The sequence below is a fragment of the Rosa rugosa genome, chromosome 5, assembly GCF_958449725.1.
Source record: "Rosa rugosa chromosome 5, drRosRugo1.1, whole genome shotgun sequence".
Lineage (NCBI taxonomy): Eukaryota > Viridiplantae > Streptophyta > Magnoliopsida > Rosales > Rosaceae > Rosa > Rosa rugosa.
Window position 1 is genome coordinate 43,330,757 of NC_084824.1, and position 23,776 is coordinate 43,354,532.

Sequence of the window (23,776 nt, forward strand, 5' to 3'; positions counted from 1 at the left end):
GCTCCCCAGTTTCTAACTATTTCTGGAAGTTTAATTTTCTTATTGCATTGGATGTAACTAGTGACAGATGTTCTGAAGGGGAATCGCAAGTCCCCACTTCATTCAAAAGGAAAGGACACGGGGGTCATTTGCCACCACCTTCTTCTTCTTTTTTTTGCAGAAAATATTTCATCATGGAAATCTCTAGACTTCTGAATTTCTTACCTACAAGTCTCTGGGTCAAAACTGAAGCTTTTTTATTCTTCTATGAGAAACAAAATGGAGAAAGATTGGGGAGTGTTTCAAAGCTCCAGTAGAAATCAGTAACTTATTTACGCTTCCTAGTTTGTTTATTGGCTATTGAGAATCCGTGTAGCTGAAAATACAAGCATAACCAAATACACGACTTTAGAGCTTGCCGACCATTGTTTAATGAGTTCGTGTACCAACTACCAAGAAATCTTTTTCAAATGATCAAATCAAAATGTATCCTTGCCAATAGGGGAAAATAGTAAATTAAAATGTTCTGGCCAATTTCTCATCCCATTATTGATGCAGCATTGCAGCAGTAACATACATGAGGTCCTCCTTAACTTTCAACTTTGATTAATATAATTAAATTGTTCTAAATCAAAGCTTTGGTTTGAATCCATATATAGGTAGATTGAGAGAAAGAATTTTTTTTTTAACTACCCTAGTGATTTCCACTGATTAGTTCTTTCCTTTTTCTAAAGACTTCTTTAACCAACTTGTGTAATTTACTCTCGCTCAATCTCCATTATTATTTTCAGAAGTTCTGAAAATTCTGAATCGGGATCACATCCCTCCAAAGTTGGTAAATCGTCACAAACTGATTCTCTCTCAGAGCTGGGGGCTCAGATAATTTATACGCATGCAAACAGAGGCAGAGAGCCAGAGAGGTGAGGTGGTTCCAAATCAATGCGTTGAGAAGTGGTAAAATGTACAACCTTGTCGTTTATTTGCATAAGTGGATGAAATCACTTTCTTCTTTATTCATATTTGCCGAAATACAGAAACAATCGATCTTCACCCTGACAGCAAATTTTCATTCACGTGGAGGCAGCAAATTGCATCGTGTTTCACTTTCAGTGAGGCCAACACTAATCACAGTGCGTAGGACCTCAAGATAATGTGAAAAGTTATAATCTAAGCACAGGCCAGTCCTGACATTTTGGAGATCTGAACCAAATAATTAAAATATGACCTCACATAAAACAATCATAAAATTGAACAAAATATATATATATATATATATATATATATATTAAACTCCTACATTAATAGTAATTAAAAAAAATAAGGTGTTCAATTCCAAAATAATTTTTCTCTTAGAAGTTCAAAAAAATAAAAAAGAACAAAATATATTTAATTACAAAAGAAACCAATGAAAAACAAAGGGCAAATACATTAGTATTCCATTCCAAAATATTCTTTCCATAGAAGCTAGAAAAAGAAGGGAAAAAAAAAAACGTTTAATTACACATAAACTAATTAAGAAAGAAAAAAGAAGACAAAAAGAGGGGGGCCACTCTGTTTCGAACTTTGGTGCTGCAAACAGCAACAAAACTATGTTACTGTTGCACTAGCACGTCCACACAACAGATTATGGGGGAAAGAACAATATATAATTATACAACGTATATATGTAAACTTAAAAAAAAAAAAATTGGCGGAGGCCTGCGGGAGAGCGGTGGCCTGAGGCAGCTGCCTCAGGCAACAGCCCTCAAGGCTGGCCTTGTCTAAGCAGTGGGGAAGTCATAAATAAATGAAAAACATCTAGAATGCTTTTTTTTCTCTTTATATCATTTGTGAATTTTTCTTAGTGGTCTCTCCCATATTGATCAAATTTTCATTATTCCTCTTAAAAAAAATTTGAGTACTCACTTAACACGAAATCAATTAACAATAGATGAAGTCATCAGTCTCTAATAAGTATATACAGAGTTAAAAAATATATAACATACACTCAATTGTCTCACATGCAAGGTTTCAAATTTCGGTTTCGGTACTTCAAATTTAAGGAAATTTCGGAGAAAGTTTCGATTTCGGTGGAAATTTCGGTTAAAAATAAAGAAATCAAATTAATTGCATTTATAAAATGATATTTTTGAATTAAACTTTTACATAGACTAAACTAACCTATAATAAACCTATTTACAATGTAACATCTCTAAAATTATACATTTATAATAGAATTATGATATTTTATATGGACGAGATTGCTAAACTAGTGTTTTTGTCTATGTGTAATTGTGTATTGATAATGTGTTGTATATTGATAATGTAAATATGATTTACTTTTTTTAATAATTAGAAAATTACAAGGGGGTGGGGCGGGGCACGTAAAACCAAAACCTCGTGAATGAAAATGAATGAGTACAACAAAAAGAATATAAAAGCTACTACGATGTGGTTCGATCTAGCTGGTTGAACTGCTTTCATTTAGTATCATACAATACTGCTCCCAAGTACATGAATTTTGGAAATGATTTCCGTACTTCATCACATGGTTATTGTATGTGTATGTGTTGTTCCCTTTCCACATGCAATCCATACATCGGATATTGTGGAATTACCTAATATGATGTTACAGTGTATGAAAGCATACAATATTTGAGACGAAGCAAAAATGAAATCATGTTATGGTTGGAGCATTCAACTTGATTGCAAAAAAAAAAAAAAAAAAAAATCAAAATTTCATATTTTCTCTATAAAAGTGTGAAGTAAAAATTTATTGTAGGTGACAAAAAAATTTAACAGAAATTTTAGAGAAATTTCGGACAAAATTTCGGTGTGAATTTTTAAATATATATTGTGTGTGTAGATATTTCGGAAATTAAGAATTTCGTGGAAATGTACGGAAAATTTCGGAAAATTTCGAGAAACTTCTTACGGAAATGATATAGCATATGAATTTCGTTTCGGTACTTCAAAATTACGGAAATTTCGGCAGTTTCGGAGAAATTTAAAACCTTTCTCACATGTGATATCATGTGTGGCAAGACTCAAGTCAAATAAGTGGATAACTTATAATGAGTTGAAGCACTTAGGACCGTTCGAGTTCACATATAGACTAACGCTTTGATAACCTGAAGAAATATAATCCTAGCTAATTACCAATTGGCAATATCAGTTTCTGTTTATGTGCACGTGCTGTAGACCTGGATGTATCTCACACTGGTCACTGGGTCAACACTTCTCCTTGAATTATGGGCAATATCAGTTTCTGTTTATGGGCACGTGCTAATTACCAATTGGCAATATCAGTTAGTAGAAGTCTCTTCTAACTTAATTGGTAAGTCAACACTTCTAATTGAATTATGGGCACGTGCTGTAGACCTGGACACACTGGGTCAATGGCTGCCATAGGAAAGTTGTGGAATACAACATGCTCCTAATAATTTATAAGATATGGAGAGAAACCTCAACAAAAGCAAAAAAGCAAGGGGGCTCTTTTTCTCTTCTTGGGTAATCTATAATCGGTTACCATTGCTAGAATTTAAGCAGCAATCTTGGGCTACATGCAACTAGATCATAACTTTCTTCATTTGGTTTCACGGTTTGAGTAAACATTCAACTGCTTTATTCATCACGTAAGATAGTATAAAATGAGGCTGTTTTTTTTAAGCATGCTCATTTGACGATATATTTTGTGATAACTAATTTATGAATATAATATTAAGGATTGAAATCAAAGCACACCACACAATTATTAATCACCTGATGATCAAGTGAACATCACTTGAAGAATAAAAAAAACATTACTTATCCAACTCCATTTCCTTCAATGTAGAATACTTATGTTCATATAAATGAGAAAAGTGTATTCTATAGTTTTATGTTCATATAAATGAGAAAAGAGGTAAACACAAGTCAGAAAGAGCAAGATTGTTAAAACAAATATTCAAAAAGAGCAAATGACATATTGAGCCCAACTTTTTTATTGAAAAAAAAAAAAAAAAAAAAACAAAGCGTGTGAACTGTGAAGCTTTGCGGTATAGTTGTTCAGAATTGACTTTGTTAGTAATTTGATTTTGCTGAAAATAAAGCTTTTACATAATTAATAAAACAAAGGGATTCTTATTGTCTTGTTTTCCATAGGATCAAAATATTATAGATTCCAGAAGCTTTTCTTTCATGATTCACGAGATTACTTCGTAGTTCGTACACGTACGCTTTCGAATTTTCACATACTCAGAAGCCCTTTTTAGGTTTGTTTTATTATACCAAAAAAGCGCTGTTCAAAATTGCTGAACCATTTAGCATATAAAACTTGTCATTAGCATTACACGTGATCTTAATTATAGTATATTTGCTAATTATAAAAAAAAAATATCCAACTTGTTCGTTAAAGGCCAAAGTGAAGTACATAATTTAAACCAAATGAAATCTTGCACTCCCCATTCATCAAATTTAAATGCTTCACTGTGTTCTTGTTGCTGAGATTTGCACTTTAATGTTATGGCTTCTAGTCTTGAAAGTCATTTATTAGCGACACGAGTATAATTTAATAGTGCATATAATTACTCATTTTAGTGTTCGTGAGGAGTGTTTGATCATTTGGTGAGAAGTCTTTTTGGATCTTAGATTGTATTAGACATGATTTTCTTATAACTTTGATTTTTAGGGTATTGGCTCCATTGTCCTTTAATAACACAAAATGTAGAACTCTCTACCAAGTACGTGTTGCATCAATACATTAAAAACTTGCCAATTTGAGGGTTGTTTTGTTAGAAGAAAAAAATCTGACGATATCAATATGAAAAATGCAGACTACATAATTCAAGTGTGTGCGTGTCAACTATTATTAATCAAACAGATCTATGAAAGATGAGTTCCAATATATCCTCATATATGATATATATATATTAGTTATCAATTAGGTGGATCATCTGTGGAGTGTAGCTGTGGGATATAATCATAATCAGTAAGGCCAAGAATTTGAGGCTATCCTTTCAATTATGTGATTTGATCGAAGAAAACTTCGTTTATATATATTATCTGTTTTTTTTTTTTTTAAATAATATATCTTATCTGTTTAGGCACGGAAGAATTTTTTCCAGCTAAATGGAATTATTCTATATATATTGTCAAATTCTGACCATCGATCAGACACCCGTTGTGGATATACCTAGCTGGACTTGTCCATTACACATAACAATGATATCAATTTATATATATTTGTTTATTCGACCAAAAAATATATATATATATATATATATACTTGTTTAATTGTTTTGAAAATATACAGTACCATTTTTGTTTCAGTTGGCAAATCAAAGTCATTTACATGTTACATGCATTGGCAACCGGCATATAGATTTCTTGCGTTGAAAGAAATCTTTTCACCATGGCATTATAGAGGCAGAGTCGTATCCATTGTTTTCATAGGAGTATGTATGTCTATGAAGAACATTATATTAAGCCATTAAGGTAATTGGGTTTGCCTAAAGGAAAACGGAAGGGGACTTTAACTTCTATTGGTTTTGTCACTCATCACTGTTTTAACAGGCGCCGCCGATTAAGGTGCGGTTTGAGGTAAGAAAAGCGCAAACGCGCTATGACTGATACTGTCCCAACTTAACCACCTAATAGGTGTTGAGTTTTAATCACAAAATAATTAGGTACAATTGGCTGTAAGCCACCCACTTATAAGTTATATTATCTTTTGTCACTTTTCTAATGTGAGATCTTTCTTCTCTGACACACCTCTCACGTTGGAAATTTGGGCACAAGTCCTGTATTGGATATTTGAAAAATCAATTAACAAATCTAACACCGACATTGGAAATTGGGACACAAGCCCCATATCAGGGACTTGGTCAATTAACAAATCAATTGGAATATTTTCGATGGCCAATTTAATGAACCCAAATTGGGTCCATGACAATTGGAGATGTGATTGGATAGAGACCCACTTTGATACTATGAACGGCGACAAACGTGGCCTGTGACCCACGATTGTACCGATATTATCCCAACTTAACCCACCTGATAGGTGTGAAGTTTTATTGTCCCATAATAAAACCAAATGTGAGATCCTGAATTTTAAAGTTAGTTGAATTTTATTTTTGAGCTTGGAAGTGGAAAGTAGAGGTAGCCATGAGTTTGCAGCATTTTTTGGTGAATTTTTCCGATTCCTGAGTTATTTTAAGGAATTTTTGAAGTTTGGGTGCAAAGCAAATTAGGTGGCAACGTGACGCCTCATTATTGGTCGAAAGCATGACTTGGTGACCACGGAGTAGCAGCCTCGTTGTTGTTATTTTAAAAGGCTAGTGATCTGCCACTTGTCAAAAATAGACATGAACATTGTTCTATAGTTGACAAGTGTTTCAAGCACCTTGGGTGGAAGTTTTATGTGTTGACACATGGCAAGCCTATAAATAGGAACTCCGCCTAAGATTTGAATTTGCTCACCACAAATGAATAGGTGGTGATACCACCGCACTACTAAATCATAACATCTGTCCAAAACTATAACCATGGTTAATCCTTCTAATTTTTCATTATCTGATACAATTTATACTATTTTCTCACAAAAATAAAATATTAAAAAACTCTTATCTCTCCTCCCATTCGTCTCTCTCTCTCTCTCTCTCCATCTTTTGTCTCTCTCCCATGTTCCTCTTCATCTCGTTATGACCAGAAACTGTGTTTATATGAATTTCTTTCAAATCCAACATCCAATTTTAATTTTGAATCTTGGGTTGTCTAACATGTTGAAAACCAAGAAGGAAAGACCACAGATGGGTCTGAATTTGATCGATCAGTGGTCTGTTTCTGAAAAACAAAAACAAAAAGAAAAAACTGCTACGGTGATTCGGTGAATGACATCGACTCAGATACATTGTGTTCAAAATTGAGTCCAATATATTGATAATTTGTGCTAGCGAGTTTTAAATCTTGCTCAAAAACTTAGTTTGTTTCTTTGATAAACCATTAGTCTCTGATGTATCCATATCTTGCAAATTTGGATTTCCTTCTCATAATGAAGATCGATGACACAAAAAAGGGAAGAGAGATGAAGGGAGGGAGCAAAGGTCCGACCTTGACACCGCCAACGACGTCCAAAAAGAGAGGTCTCTCAGAGCAAGTGCACCGGTCTTGCTTTGCCCGGGCAAAAGGGGAGAATGATGATGTGGTGACCGGGCAGAAGGAAAATTTTGCTTCCACCGGCCAAGGTTTGCCTTTTCATGACCGAGGCCAAGAAAAAAGGCAAGGCCGTGACTTTTTTCTTGCCCAGGCTCGCCGGCTGCCAGCTCAGCAGAAACCTGTCGTGGCTGACGTCAGCGTGTTGTGTGGAGAGAGAGAGAGAGACTCGACGAAGGACGATGATCGGATTCGGTCTGATTTGCTCCGAGATCATCACTTCTTGATTCTAGGACGAGAACCAACATCAAAACAAGCCCAGACATTCCAGAATCACCGCAGTGCAAGGTAACTCCGACAAAGCCGACGGTACCCATAATCGAAAAGCATTAAAAGTCGATCAATTCCAACAAGTAAGTATACCCAGATTAGAGCTCGACGAGAGGATTGTGTTTCATACCTTAGGTGACCCAAACGATGGCCGGAGTCGCAGGAAAAGTCAGAAATTGCCGGAAAAGCTTCAAGCTTCCGAGCTCGAATCTCTCTCCACGGTCCGTGCATGGACGATCCGTGGCCAGAGGTGCGCCGGCGTCGTCAAGAAGAAGCGAATGCCAGTGGTCCGCCGCCGTGATATGGCCGGAATAGAAAGTTTTGGTCGGGTCTTCCATACGGGTCGCCAGTTCTCTCTCTCGGGTCGAGGGAGCTCGATGCTTCTGGAACGATCTTGGTCGTTGAACTGTGCGGAGGGATATTTATACCCAAAACTCAGTTTAATCCGAGGGCTAAGATTAAAAGGTGAGGATTTGAATGGCCCAGATCGCTCCAAATTAATAAACAGTAAAAAAATGAATACTAAAATTAAAAGTAAAATATTTGATGAACAGTGGAATATAAACAGTAAAAGTAGATGAACAGTCAAAAGTGAACAGTCTTGACTGGTCAAGAAAAAAAACGGATGCAAACCTATGTCCAGTGGCAGTGAATAGTAACTTGACTGGTCGAATTCTTGACTTCTCGACTTTGCCTTTTCTTGACTACGGGTGCACTTGCTCTCAGCCTCACCAAAGCAAAAAAAAAATGCTAGCCTCTCGTTGTCTCTGGAGCCGGAGAGGGGGTTGAGGACCTGGGGTCGTGTAGCTATGGTGGGTGATGGTGGGTGAGAGAGCGTGATGACAATTAAGAAGAAACAGAGAGAGAATTGTAGGACTGAAGGAGAGGCTTTTATATTTTATTAAAAATAAAATAAAATAATTAATTAATGAGTTTTTCATTATAGTTAACCATGATTAAAATTTATACAACGTGACAAGTTTTAATAGGGTGGTGATATCACCACCTTTAGTAATGTGGTGAGCAAATTTGAATCCCCATTATATTCCGTACCAATTTCTAAGACTTTCTCTCTCTACATTTTCTTTCTCTAGTTTTCTCCCTCTAAAACTTCGACGGATCATAATTTTTGATTCGTAACTCTGATTCAAGGTCCACGAAAGGTTGCGGATTCGTCTTGATTCCCTCTTTCTATCGTTAGAGGTTTGAGTTAGATCCAACGGTGATTTCTAGAAGGCTCGTTCTAGGAGGCTCGTTTTACGATCGGTATTCTAGGAGGCGATTCGGATTGTCGAGGTGAGTGGGTTGTGTAATATGTTTCAAATATTCTTATTTGCTATAAAAATGGTGGAAAAGCATGATTTTATCTATGTACGAAATATCTCTCTATTTTTAAGTGAAGCATGTCTATTTGCGAAATATGTGGAATTTATATATATTAGGGAAATTTTTAAGAACAGTACATGAACTTAAGATCACTCCGAATTTTGGTGGCCAATGTTTATATAACCCAAAATAAGTACATGAACTTTTAATCCCGACCCAGTTTTCATACATACCGTCACTAACACCGTTAACACCTATGCCTTATTAATATGCCACGTGGCATAGATGTTAACGGTGTTAGTGACGGCATGTATGAAAACTGGGTCGGGATTAAAAGTTCATGTACTTATTTTGGGTTATATAAACGTTGGCCACCAAAATTCGGAGTGGCCTTAAGTTCATGTACTGTTCTTAAAATTCTCTCTATATATTATGTGGTGGATCCATTGTTTTACAAGTCATGGAACATGAGAACTTCTTGATGGATTATGCCGATGTAAGGATGTGTGACACGGTGGTATAGGGCTAGAGAAAGGCATTAGGGTTTCTGAAGGCGATTTTGTGTTTTGGATCTTTTGCAGCAGGGCCCTCTTGATTAAGCGAGACTAGGCCCGAAATTGATCAAAGGTTGGACCTAAGAACAACTTCCTTGTGACTAGCGGGATGGTAACAGCAGCGATGAGAATTGATTTCAGAAAATGGAGCTTAGATGATAACAGCAGTGATTGGATTAGATGATAACAACATCGATTGAAGTTAATTTCACGAGAACAGAGCTTATAGGTGGATATGGTGTGGGAGCTAGATGCCTGTGAGTTTAGTGAGGAGGAAATTCCAGCAGTGGCATGGTTTTGGGTTACGGGATAAGGCTATTTGGGTATTGATGGCGAGGTTTTTTAGAGATGAAGCTTGATCTCTTACTTGAAGTTTCTGGGTCGTTCTGGCTTGGTTTCCAACAGCAGCAGACCAGCTTTTTATAGCAAAGGTGGAAGAAGAAGGTTGGTGACAAGGACTGAGGGTTTTTAGAGACCACTCTCAATTTCGGGAAGATAAATTGTGAAAGCTATGGAAATTTCTTTAAGCTAGGAGACTGAAGGGCAGTGGCACAGGTTTAGGACGGTGATCATCCCAGAATTTGTGCTGTCGTGATCTTTTGAAGATTTTAGTTTCTCAATTTCTGGTATTGAAACTTGTGATGACAGTCTACTAAGATTATTAAATGTTGAGATGAGATTGTGTTAGAAGGGTTTTCGTCGATTTTGAGCTCTTGCCAGAAATGGTGGAACACCAATCCTAGCAGCGATTCTGATAGGCGGTGCTTCTTGTTCGGGCGAGACTGGGGGAGAAGATTACTCTAATGGGCTTTGGGTAAAAGGCCAAATGGACTTTGGTTGAGAGAATGGCTTTAATGGGCTTTGGGTTTCACTGGGCTTGCTTTTCATTCCTCCACACTAGCCCATATTAAGACTTTTGTCCATCAAGCATGAATTTTGGTTCCCAAGTCCAAAATTATTGACGAACTTTATCTTAATGTGGGCCTCACGGGATCTGTTACCTTCCACACCACATCCTTCCATATAAGCCCCGAATGTAGCTTGGGTCTACGCGTATCGCATGGTAAATAAGCGTGTTGGCTTCTTGGAAAATGCATGTTAATCGTTTGAGAATTTGGGCTTCTAAGTATCGCTTGCTAAATAGAGAGCCTCCTTTTGACATGAAGTGGGCTTGCTTGAAGGCCTAATGTCACGCCCCTGATTTTTAACACAAATAAAAATCGATATATAATCCCATAATTATACATGCGTGAACGTTCAGCCATTAATACCAAATACCTGGAAAACTTTTTCCCTTATACAATATACATATTGATGCCCTCAACCCACTATGTCAATATTGACCCTCCTACAGAGTCATATATTACATAAGCTTACGAATTGAATTGTCAACAACAAAGTAAAACGTAGAAGCTCCTCAGAGTTTACTACATAGCGGAAGTCATAACAATGGCAAATCCAGACAAGTTTGCTTCCTACCAGTTCTGCTGCCAACAAGCTACCTCAGCTTCAGCCCCGATTATCCTACCATGCAGGATTAACCCCTACACCGTTGGAATGGTGCACCGGGTTGTCACACAACAAACCTGGTAAGCTTTTGCAAGCCCGTATGAGTAACTCAAAACAACTCGCACAAAACTACGGGATAAAAGCCCGCACGTTTCGATCGAGGAAACAACTCACACAAATCACGTTTAAATCAATAAACAAAGCACGGGATAAACCCACACGAATCACGAGATAAACTCACACAAATCACGTTTAAATCAATAAACAAATCACGGGATAAACCCACACGAATCACGAGATAAACTCACACAAATGACGTTTAAATCAATAAACAAATCACGGGATAAACCCACACGAATCACGAGATAAACCCACACGAATCACGAGATAAACTCACACAAATCACGTTTAAATCAATAAACAAATCACGTTTCAATCAAGAAACAAAGCACGGCGGACAGACTAGAGCTCTATTGAAATCGTAATCACTCGTCCTACCAAGGACGTGATTACCTATTTCCTGCCTTAGTCACCATCTGCGACCAGTCACCATCTGTGACATATGATTTCAGACCCCGTCTGATCATGAAATCAAACATCAAGGTCGCCATCTGCAACCTGTCACCACCTGTGACATATGATCTTTAGACACCGTCTGGTCTCAAAGTCAAACGTTAAGTAAGTCACACCTGACCTAAAACGTTACAATTATCTAATTTCGACTTTCCTATCCCTGCTCACCATCTGTGACCCTTAGTACAAAGACCAATACATTTAAATGAGTCACGCTTGACTCAAAAATGTAACATCAAACTCAATACATTTCAACAATAGAAAACATCTTTTTCCACAATATTGTTTCCATGAAAAGTCACATTCAACAATAATATAAGCATCATCATGCATATTATTCATCAAATACCATCCACAAGAATATATATATTTCGCGTAAATATATATACGCGTAGTCATTCGCTCAGGAATGCCTACTAATACCAACTTTAGTTTGCAGTTAACTAAACAACTAACAAAACGATAAAGTAAGCCCGTTCGTAAATGAACATTGTGAGATTACTCACCTCGAAACTCCCGTTGCGTCTTCAATACAAAACAAAGCAGCCAATCACAATAGCCGTCCAAAGAATACTTCGTAAAGTACCTAAGGAAACACAACTCTGATTCAGTTAACGAATCACAAGGAATAATGTTCGAAACCCTAAATCGAACCAAAATTCCCAAGGTGACGCCAATCAAGGCGAAACCACATCTGAGACCACCCAATGTCTCCGGAATACTTCTACGATCGATATGCCAAAATCACAAGTCAATCGGAAGCTCGAATCCTCACGGATCCAAACATCGAACGGTCCAAAACAGTAAAAATCACAACATGCTCATACGATCTCCAAAAATTACAAACAATATATCGAAATGCTCGTATCGACGAGTAGATCGAACTCAGGAACAGAAACTATCCCTGAGGTGGCTGGAAACCGCCGGAAAACACCACCACAGTGGCGGCACCGCCGCCAAACCAAACTCGAAATTTGACAAAACTTCCAACACCAAAGTTCTTCATCTCAACTCCAATTTCAACTTTCATAACTACAGCAAAGTCCAATTATAAACCAATCGATCGAATTTTACCTTAGAACAAACCGGACCGATTGAAACCCTAGAATTTCAAAGCTTCGATTTGTCCTCCACAAGTGAAATCGTCCCAAGCCGCTTTGGGAGAAGCATCAACGTCCTATGGGCTTCAAAGCCCTCAAGAATCACCGGCAAAGGTGGCCGGAATCGGAAGTTCACACCTGGGTCCGACGCAGCTCCGCCGCCAAACTTCTCGGCCTTGCACCGCCCTCCACAGCTCGTTTCATGCTCCAATTCTTCCACAGACCTCAAGAGGGGATTGAGGCGAAGAGAACCCACTTTGAATCGCATCCTATGGTGGCCGGAGGAGGGAGAACGAAGCCGGCGAAAATGGAGAGGCGACTCGGGCTCGGGGAGAGAGAAAACAGAGCTGGGTTTCCTAAAATGGAAACCTGGCCTTTTTTGCAATTTTCGGAATTTTTGTCATTTTATACCAAAATGGAAAGTTTTTCAGAAGACCATAACTTCTTCATACGAACTCCGATTCTCGCGTTCCGCATATCCACGAACTCGTATCGACGCGCTCTATAACTTTCATGAAGGAAGTTTTCGGAGAATCGCAACGAATCAAAAGTCAACCTAAAGTCATACTTTTCGAATACAAATTCATCCGAAACACTTCCGCTCCATCCACGAGCCACGAAACCTTCCAACAACCACTAATTAAATTCCAGAAAATCCTCGGAAAGTAAATACGAATTTCCGGGGCATCACACCTAATTAGGTCATGAGGTTGATGACTCATCCCTTTTGCTTGTCATTCGTTAAATTTGAACTTGTGGAAATTTAGGTATCAACAGGGTTCTCGTGAGGTACACTAAATTGAAGGATAATCAATAAGAAGGGATGATGTAATGTGATGAATTGATGTGAATTGTTGTGTATACGATATATTACTTTCTAGCGTGTGTAAAATGACATGGCTTTACTGGTATATTACATGATATACTCACTGAGAGCGTGGTTTTGCTCACCCACCCATCTCTAATACCTTTTGCAGAGAAGTACTTAGATTTTGATAAACCGAAGTGGGTTGGACTAGTCTAGAAGGAAGAGTTTATTTACATTTTGCTTTGTAACACTCACACCTTGGATTTGGCATTAGGTGCTTAAAATTCATTGACACTGGGTCCAGGGCGTGACACCAAATAAACTTTTATTGCTCCCCAATAAAATCCAATAAAAGTTTAAAATTATTTCGTAAGCTCCGATAGGGGTAATAAAAGTTTCCGGTGACCTATAAGATCTCTGACGATTTCTTTAGGGACCTTAGGCAAGCTCCGATGACCAGTGATCAGAGTCCCGCAACGGGCAATCGGTGGCCAGAATCCGGCGTCTGATTTTATTGCCCATCAATAATACCCAATAAACTTTTATTGCTCCCCAATAAAATTTTTGTTGAGTTTAGAAGTCTCTAACGACATCTCCGACGACCTCTAGCAACCTTCGGTGACCGGTGACTGGAGTCCAGCGACCTCCAGTGAGGTTTCCAGCGCAATCTGCAATGACTTTAATTATTCGAAGGCCAAACTTGTCTTTTTACCTTTAGGTGGGGTGACTGAGTACACAAATCTTTTAGTGGAGTAAGTAGACACTTGTTGGGCTAAATTTGGGCATTTAGTCAAGAGCCCTTGCCTAATTTTGAGATGGTCCGAGCACGACCTGACACAACAAGAGTTCGAGCCATGGACCAGGCCGGGCAACATACCGTGAACAGAAGCACGAATAATCATGATCGCTTAAAATTAGCCATTCCAAACACGACACGAATATAATCGCTTAAAATGAGCCAGCTGTTATGGATAGCGTGATAGACTGCTTTTGTCTCTATTTGAAAAAAACAAAAAAACGAAAAAACTGCTTTGTCTCTATTTCCAATCGGTGGGTGTGACGGGTAAATTCCTCCGCTCTCCACCTCTCTTTTCTCTCTTCTGACTATTGCTTTTCTTGGTTACACTCCGCCGCTACTATGGATTGATTTTCATCTTCTACTTTCAGTTTTTCTGTATCTCAAAAACCCCCCAAAATTTTGACCCCAGTTCGGCTGCCGATTTTAGGTTATTTCTCTTTCTACATAACCTTACTAGAATTGTGTATTTTTTACTTGTAATCTGTAAATTGCTGATCAAATTGTTCGGTTTATTTTGAATCGGCGTTGCTTATTTTGGATGTAGAAACCTAAATAGCAAGGTTTTGCGTCCCCATTACTCTCACCTCGTCGTGTTCCTTCTTTGATATAAAGTTTTGTTGCATCTCAGATTTGATGACTTGGAAATCTTGATAGGAGTGTTGGTGTTCTTAAGCAACTTATTCCGTCGTCTTTTCGGCATCGAAAAGACAAAATCACCTACTTAGCAGGTATGAACCTTGCTTTGATCTTTATTCCGTTGTAGTGTTTTTACTATATATAAGCAGTTAATTTGCGTGTTTTAAGGGGAATAATTAGTAATTTTGATCATGAAGATTGAGTTTTGTTATTTAAATATAATTACTCTTGTGTAATGTAGTGATTTACGAAGGAGAAGATTGATAAGATCAAGAGGCTGGACATCCCAGCTTCCAGATAATTGGTTTGACTGTTCGAGTATTGTCGAGTAGAAGATAGTTTTGGTATATGTCTAGGTGCCCTGAACTCCTTTTTTTTTTTTACGATGAACTAGGTGCCCTGAATTTTGTTGTATGAATACTGCTGTATATTATCAGAATGCAGAAAAATTTATAACATGAATTTGTATCTGATATGCAATATAAAGCTTAATGTACGGATTGCTTTGTATTGAAATGGTTTGATGATTGTTGATTTTGATCAGAAGTACTAAATTTGAATGATAGTAGATTGTACGTAATTTCTATAAAAATTGAATTTGTTAAATATCTTATAAAGACGGCTCTGCCCATTCCAAGAATTCACGGCTGGGATTGGCAGAAGACTACAGGTAAGAATCTGAAATTCAATTGAGCCTCCTCATGTGTGTGTATGGTGGCCTTGGGGTTTTCATTTAGCTGATTACTTTTCAGATTCAGTTTTACCAAAATGGCTTCGATGGGGGGACAAAAGAGGCGTGAAGCATCGTCGTCTTCAGCAGCAAAACAGGAAGATAAGCTGATTGTGACTCCATTAGGAGGTGGTAGCGAAGTTGGTCGCTCTTGCGTGTACATGTCCTACAAAGGCAAAAATGTCTTGGTATGTTTCTCTTCAGTTCTTCAATCAATCATTCATTCATTTTCTCCTCACTCACTCACCTTGTATATGCTTTGATAGTTTGATTGCGGAATCAATCCCGCTTTCTCGGGCATGGCTGCTTTGCCCTACTTTGATGAGATTGATCCTTCCACAATTGATGTCCTTCTCATAACCCAGTATGTTTCTATTTTCTCTACTTCTTAGTATCTTGAAGACTTGTATTGTATTACTTGTCTAGTACTATTATGTCCTTGCTTCTCAGACACCACTTGTTTGTGCACCCATAAACAGAACAACCCTGTGTTGTATCATACATGACACGTTGGGTCCTGAAGTTTTATTTTATTTTATCTAGTTAACCCCAATGATTTACTCCTGTTTGTATAAAATTGATTCACCCTTCTTTCTCAACCTTTATTGGAGTAGATGAATTAAATCGGAAAGCTAAAGCTTCTTTCATGGCTCTTTAAACATATAAGTTTTCTACTTTGTTTTTCAACTACTTTGTGGCATGTGCTTGTTGGGTTGATTATTGTTATATTAGGTACTAAGGTATCCGGTCATTAATCTTTTGCTTGCTATGTCTTTAAAGTGCTCTAAGGAGGTTATTGCATAGTTCTTATAACATCCTAATAGTTTAGCTCATAAAATTTGAGTCCTCATCTTATATGTTAAATAAGGGTGAGAATCAAATCTAATCTTGTAGAGTTCCTTTTCTAAAAGATGAACCTAGTATGCCAGCATGCTTTGCTTGTTCAGTTGTCCTTGCTTAACCTCTTGGAGGCAATTCTTTGAACTCTTTTTAGCCTTCCCGGCCCATCAGCAGCTTTTGCCTCTGCCTAAACCTCTTTCAAGTGTTTAAGCAAACAACATCCCCTTAATCCATCAAAGAATGAGCAAACACATGGAGGTGTTGAGCACGTGAATGTCTGGACAAAATTATCACTTGGATCCGCTAAAGAGTTTCTTAGGTTTTGCCGCCAGAGGAGGATAACTAAGATGTCTTAAGAACTTCGTGAAGGTCCTACCATTTTTTCGTCTTTGGCATTCATTAGTTCTTCTCAAAATTTGCTGATGAGGAGGAGTTTTCCATCTCCCTTAATTCATTTTCTTTTTTTGCTCAAGTCTCTGGCTTTATTTCTTTTCGGGGAATTATGTTAGTGCTAATGGAGTAGCAGTCCAAAAAGGTACCACTCTCATCCAACAGTAAACTGAAAACAAGAATGCAGAAAGCATAACAAAAGTCACCCAAACAATAATCAAGGTGTCCGCGCCCATTTGGTCTAGTGGCATAAGTCTCCCTTTTGTAAGTGGTAGATCCCAAGTTGACTCGAGGATGAGTGGATGACCAGTCACCAAACAAAGGAAAAAAAAAAATTAGAACGAGAATGAAGGAAATTAAAAGAGGCTCTCTTCTTAGGATCAGTTGTACTTTTACCATGCTCATCTGCAATTGCGCAGAGATTTTTTGTCACATGTGAGAACCCATGCATCGCAATTACAGGCTATTGTGAAGAATGTATGAACATAATGTATTTTCTAGATCGGCTGGTGCCTTTTACATGTCAATACTTTTTCTTGCTACATGTATGTGCATGTGTCTGTCTTCCACCTTTTGCTGTCTAACTCCTGTTTAAAAGTTCCGAATGCTCTGGGTTTTTCCTGTTAGTTTGTACGAACAAAAGTTCTGCTACCTCATTTCATTATCATCTATGTACTAATATTAGGTCATACTTTTTTCTTGCAGTTTTCACTTGGATCATGCTGCATCCGTACCTTACTTCCTTGAGAAGGTATATACTTTATACATTCTAAATGAAAATTAAACTCACTCTCTCTCTCTCCCTCCCTCCTTTCAGATAATTAACATATCTATAACCTTTGATAGACCACATTCAAGGGCCGAGTCTTTATGACTTATGCAACAAAGGCTATCTATAGGTTGCTTTTGGCAGATTATATGAAAGTGAGCAAAGTTTCAGTTGAAGATATGTTGTTTGATGAGAAGGACATAAATGCTTCTATGGATAAAATTGAGGTTTGTTGTTTCCCATGATGAATGTATTTTGTTTCAGCCTGTTATTGTTCTCAACTGAATAACCTAACCCATGCTTTTTTGTCTTTTCAAAAAAAATAATAATAATAACTGAATAACCTATCACAGATTAGCATTGGGATTATAATTTTTTTTAATGTTTAGTCAGTTTCATATGGGTTGTATGTTCTGTCAATGAAATTCTCAAAGTTCACTAGGTAGAAGTGTCTTAGAATCTGAGTTAGATGCTGCTGTTGAAAAAGAAAAAGAAAAAGAAAAATAAAGAATCTGAGTTAGATGTTCATGATCTTTATTGATCATTGCTGCAGGGCATTCAGAAATATCAGTAGTTTGGTTAATTAATATGTCTTTTTTTTTTTTTTTTTGGGTCAAATTAATGTTTTTCATCAATGGGATCTCATTCTCACTGCCATCTTTAGATTGTTATGCACTTTTTCCCCGCAAGTACAATATTAATTTGTATGCTGATGCCTGTATCCATTTTCTGGTACATCTATTGTTGGATCCTTTTAAGTAAAACAAGACATGAATGATTTTCTCATGATTTTTGTCTGACGGGCTTGGTAATTGTAGGTTATTGATTTCCACCAAACAGTAGAAGTTGAGGGCATTCGGTTTTGGTGCTACACTGCAGGCCATGTCCTTGGTGCTGCTATGTTCATGGTTGATATTGCCGGTGTTAGGGTCCTCTACACTGGAGATTATTCACGTGAAGAAGACCGACACCTCCATGCTGCTGAGATCCCACAGTTCTCCCCTGATATATGCATCATTGAGTCCACATTTGGTGTCCAGCACCATCAACCTCGAAACGTCCGAGAGAAGCGATTCACTGAAGCTATACACACAGCAATCTCTCGAGGGGGTCGCGTCTTAATTCCTGCATATGCACTTGGCCGTGCCCAAGAACTTCTCCTGATTCTTGATGAGTATTGGTCAAACCATCCCGAGCTTCATAATATTCCTATATATTATGCTTCCCCACTGGCAAAAAAATGTTTGTCTGTTTATGAGACGTACACCCTTTCAATGAATGATAGGATCCGCAATGCCAAGTCAAATCCCTTCATCTTCAACAACATATCACCATTAAACAGCATTGAGAATTTCAAAGATGTGGGCCCCTCGGTGGTGATGGCAAGCCCTGGTACTCTTCAAAGCGGGCTGTCAAGGCAGCTATTTGATAAGTGGTGCTCTGATAAGAGAAATGCGTGTGTGATTCCGGGTTATGTGATTGAGGGGACACTTGCTAAGACAATCATGAATGAACCGAAAGAGGTTACCCTTATGAATGGGCTTGCCGCTCCTCTCAACATGTCAATCCATTACATTTCATTCGCTGCTCATGCAGATTCTGTTCAGACATGTGCATTTTTGGAGGAGCTGAGGCCTCCTAACATAATCCTTGTTCATGGAGAAGCTCATGAGATGGGAAGGCTGAAAGAGAAGCTCATGACTCAATTTCGTGATCGCAACACAAAAATCCTCACACCAAAGAATTGTCAGTCTGTTGAAATGTATTTTAACTCGCAGAAAATGGCTAAAGCTATTGGAAGGCTTGCCGAGAGAACCCCGGAAGTTGGTGAAACAGTCAGCGGTTTAGTGGTTAAAAAAGGCTTCAGTTATCAGATAATGGCCTCTGAAGATCTTCATGTTTTCTCGCAGCTGTCCACGACAAATGTCACTCAACGTATTACTATCCCGTATACTACTGGCTTCATGGTGATAAGACATCGGCTGAGGCAAATGTATGAGAGCGTAGAATCTTCTGTGGATGAGGAATCTGGAGTGCCGATGTTGCGAGTGCATGATCGAGTGACTGTGAGGCAGGATACAGATAAACATGTTTCACTGCATTGGATGTCAGATCCTATAAGTGACATGGTGTCAGACTCCATTGTGGCTCTAATTTTGAATATCAACAGGGAAGTCCCCAAGGTAGTCATTGAATCGGAAGATATAACAACAGAGGAAGAGAATGGGAGGAAGACGGACAAGGTCATTCGTGCACTTCTTGTATCACTCTTTGGGGATGTGAAGCCTGGAGAAAATGGGAAGTTGGTGATCAGTGTTGATGGAAATGTGGCACAGCTTGATAAACAGAGTGGGGACGTTGAGAGTGAAAATGAAGGCCTCAAGGAAAGAGTAAAGACAGCATTTCGTCGAATCCAAAGTGCGGTGAAGCCAATTCCTCTTTCTTCATCTTAGCTGCTTTGGTGTAGGGTTTCAATATCCTTGTTTCTGTATGAGTAATTTTCAGTGTTGTAAGCAACAGAGGAATTTCCATTAGTAACTCTAGTGTCTAGTTTTTGGCAAATGCAGTGACCGTTTCCTTCATTTCTTTGTTTTTATTTTTATTTTTATTTTTTTAAAACTGTTTCCTTTCATTTTGTTCATTGATGCGTGTTTGCAATGTCGTATATTTTTTCCATTTTTGGTTACAAGGGAGGCCCATAAGGCCAAAATATCAAAGAAAAGAAATAAACTAACTAGCCACTACAGCCATTTCCAGATCTTTCAGTTCTTGAAACTTTTTCATTTATATGAGCAAGATAAAGCTTGTGAAGCGTAGATAGGGGGAGGTTCAAGTGATGAGACGATGATCTTTTTCTATGCTTTTCTTTGCCAAGGCATCAGCATTTATATTACATTCACGGAAAGTACTAGTGAAATGGACATTCAAAAGATTTGGAAGCAGCGAGCAACTAGAGAGCCAAGAGGATGCAAAATTGCAAATCAACGTTGTTACCCTGCAGGCTGCAGCATATGAACTAGGGTTGGCAGAATCTGATTCAATCTCAAGATACGAGATGTTGCAACTTAACTACAGATTCAAAGCATATTAAATACCCTAAGCTTCAGTCCAAAATCTCTCCAATGCCTAAATTTACTTGACAAATAGAGATCCAAGTACCAGAATCACTGCCATTAATAAGCTTAACAGACACCGTAGAATCACACTGTACAATCAGTTTTTTGATTTGAAGATCCATGGCAGTTTTGAGACCAATTTAAATACCCCAAATTTCAGCTTGATCAATATCACCTCTACCAATATTGTGGCATGTAGCCTTGAATCCAATTGCCATTCCAATCTCTGAAAACCTCTCCCGCCCCAATAATATCCATTATGGGAATTAGCAAGGAATCTGCCTTAAGCAATGATCCAAGCAAAATTCCTTGATTTGGGGGGAACATTAAATTTTCATGTGCACTTCCAATTAACATCAGGGATGGAACTAACAATATTAGTAACACAACCATAGCGTTCCAAAGTTACACAACCATATATAACGTTATATTTGAGCAAAGGTTGTTGGACGTGGAACAGATGGGAAGGATATACAAGACAGCTTGATACATATACTTTGCTCAAATTGATACATATATTTAAATTACTTTGTTCATTTTATCAAAGTACATATACAAGACATTAGTGTTGATTTTACATACTTACGCACTAATCACCTATTTTGTTTCAAGAGGACATAATCATCAATCACCTCTCCAATTAATGAAATCATCATCTTTCTACTAAGGTGCTTCGTCGGGGGCAATGGAGCGTCATGCTTGGACAACTCCAACATGATTTGGGTACTTATATCAATTCCAACTCCAACTCGCTCCAAATCGGCATAAGATAAGTAACTATATCTTATCTTTTACGCTCTTGCAATTAGAGCCGTTGCCATGCTCTTACATGCTTTTACTACTTCTAAGCATGCCTACAATATATCACACTTGATATGCATTTACATGTCTTCATGATCTCTAAGCATATTTACAATAATGCAAAATGTTATTAGCAACTTTACTACAAGTACATGCTACACACATACATGCTTAAATTCACTTTCATGTGACATGCATCTAGAAGCTTGTGACACTTACGACTTAATTAAACATGCTCGGATAAACGACTTGCTCGGGTTACGACTCGCTTGGGTATCGAGTATGGCCACGACTTGCGCTTGGGCCACGCCTTGCATGCTCGCACAGCGCCTACACACTCAACTACACCCGACTTGCTCGAACAACCCAACTTGCTCGATCATGTCCAACATGTTTTACTTAAGCCCCAAGTTCACAAACGCTTCATACGATGTCACCGGGAGTCCGGGACTACTCCCACAATTTTATATGGACACCCATTACACTTGCCACTATCTATTGTGCGTGTTATATGGCCATAAGATCCACATATACAACTATCAATATTTTACATGTTCATACACATTAATGGAATATTGACTTCGTCTACCATTTGTTGTTCGCTACAAATCGAATTCTTTTCGAATTCCATTAATACGAACGGTAACCAATACAACAAGCATTCTACATATGCGCATTTTTGTCTCATTGTGTAGGTTAAAAGAGTCCCTTCTTGCTTACGGAGTTCGGGGACTTGTAGGGGCTAGGCGCCTCCCGGACATTACTTATGCTTGATGACTTCATGTGTATAACTCCCCAATCAAGAAGCTCCTCTTACTTAGGGACTTCGGGGACTTGTACATACCTCCAACAATATGGAGGATTTGCTACATCACCAAGCATAAGTAACACCCTCTTTGGGACACCCACAAGCCATGGTGAGGCCCAACCGAGACATGCATCTTGTAGCCCTATGTTCAAGCTACGCCACTGTAGTCGGAAGCGGCCAATACCTCGCCCGGAAGCCACCTTCCCGGCCTTGCCAAGTTGCCTCCATAATAGGCCTTTCTACACTAGAATAGTGGTTTTAGCATCCCACATTGGAAAACATGTAAATGAAGAAGCCTCCCTCCCCTATAAAAGGAGACTCCTTCCCACTTACTCAACATCCCATTACACACTTTGTAATCCCCTTTGGGCCGCAAGACCCAAACACACTAGTTAAACATTGGGAGACGAACCACTATACATCTCGTGTCACACTCTCTCTCTCTCTCTCATTCTTTATGCTAACTAGAGATCCCTCGGATCACTAACGTTAATAGAAATAATTGAAGGAATAATGGACGTGGGCTGTGCAAGCAATCGAGTTTAGTTGTGGCTTAGATAGGTTACCTGGATTATCCCGGGATTTCTTATGTAAGTTCTGTTAGACTCAGACCTGTTTTCATGGCTTGATTACTAATGCAATCATTCCTATTCAAAAAAAAAATCAAGGTTACCCATGCAATTAAGGTTGTTGGACGTGGAACAGATGGGAAGGATATAATCCTTAATTGTATTTAACATATATAACGTACATAGCCAAGAGTTGGTTTCCAAGAGGCAATTATATTGCCTAGAAGATGACTACGTGATTAGAGGTAATTAATTATTTCTTATGATGGGCTCCTTTCTACTTCGTATACAACTTAGTCCTATCAATAAAATTTGTTGTCCTTCTCTTCAAAAAAAATTATTGCCTATGATATGTTATCAAGACTAATAAGTGTTTTGATTGGATTTAAGGCCAATAACTGTGTGGACTAAAATATAGCCTATCTTCATCCTTTTGAGCAGGGGATATCTTAGCGATATTTAAGTTCTAATAGGAAAGTGAATCCGCATGTTGAAGATGCTTGGAAATCAAGTAATTAAGTAGCCTATATATATAGAGGCTAAGACGAAATATAACAACACAAACACAACGACATCTGATAAAAGCCTCCCAATGAGCAAACTCTCAATCTACGTTGAATCCAGAGATAGTCAATGAGCGCCTTGACATCATGAGGCTAAGGATCGCCTTAACAACCTTTGTGCTTTCTCCACCTTCCCAGTGATTGCTCTGCTCAATCTACAATAGTGAGTATTGATTCTGTGACGCTAGAGATCATACCAAAAGTCCTTATTCTGTTAAGGCAAAAGAAGAACCTTGTGACGAGGTTGGTGCTCTCCTCGTCCACAAGCTTGAGTAAGAAGTCAGATCTGGGACAGCCCAGACTATCACAACCCACGGTGTTGGCACGCTGCACATCATCAGCAAACAGACCAAGAAGGCTAGCAAACAGTCTCTTTTGTTGATGATGTGCGGCGTGCCAACACCGTGGGGTGTGATCGTCTGGGTTGTCCCAGATCTGACTTCTTACTCAAGCTTGTGGACGAGGA

The 23,776-nt window shown here is 38.3% G+C and overlaps 1 protein-coding gene across 8 annotated transcripts; it reads left to right on the forward strand.

The window, feature by feature from the left end:
- The first annotated feature begins 14,339 nt into the window (after positions 1-14,339).
- LOC133708682 (cleavage and polyadenylation specificity factor subunit 3-I-like) lies at positions 14,340-20,035 on the forward strand. 8 transcript variants are annotated; one of them, XM_062134164.1, is made up of 9 exons: positions 14,341-14,515; positions 14,717-14,816; positions 14,966-15,068; positions 15,343-15,394; positions 15,477-15,642; positions 15,721-15,818; positions 17,390-17,435; positions 17,531-17,680; positions 18,272-20,035. In XM_062134164.1, exons 5-9 carry the CDS (start codon positions 15,493-15,495, stop codon positions 19,904-19,906), a joined length of 2,079 nt encoding a protein of 692 aa, XP_061990148.1. In that variant the 5' UTR covers positions 14,341-14,515; positions 14,717-14,816; positions 14,966-15,068; positions 15,343-15,394; positions 15,477-15,492; the 3' UTR covers positions 19,907-20,035. The 8 variants fall into 8 exon arrangements, with proteins under 8 accessions (XP_061990154.1, XP_061990148.1, XP_061990150.1 ...); XM_062134166.1 differs by having other exon boundaries at positions 15,363-15,394; XM_062134162.1 differs by having other exon boundaries at positions 14,966-15,394.
- Positions 20,036-23,776: the final 3,741 nt, after the last annotated feature.

Excerpts from the sequence above, each read along its gene's own strand:
- LOC133708682 (XM_062134162.1), top strand. The coding sequence starts at position 15,493 with ATGGCTTCGATGGGGGGACAAAAGAGGCGTGAAGCATCGTCGTCTTCA. Across the intron at positions 15,643-15,720 it reads ACAAAGGCAAAAATGTCTTG|TTTGATTGCGGAATCAATCC; the intron begins GTATGTTTCTCT and ends ATGCTTTGATAG. Across the intron at positions 15,819-17,389 it reads GATGTCCTTCTCATAACCCA|TTTTCACTTGGATCATGCTG; the intron begins GTATGTTTCTAT and ends TTTTTCTTGCAG.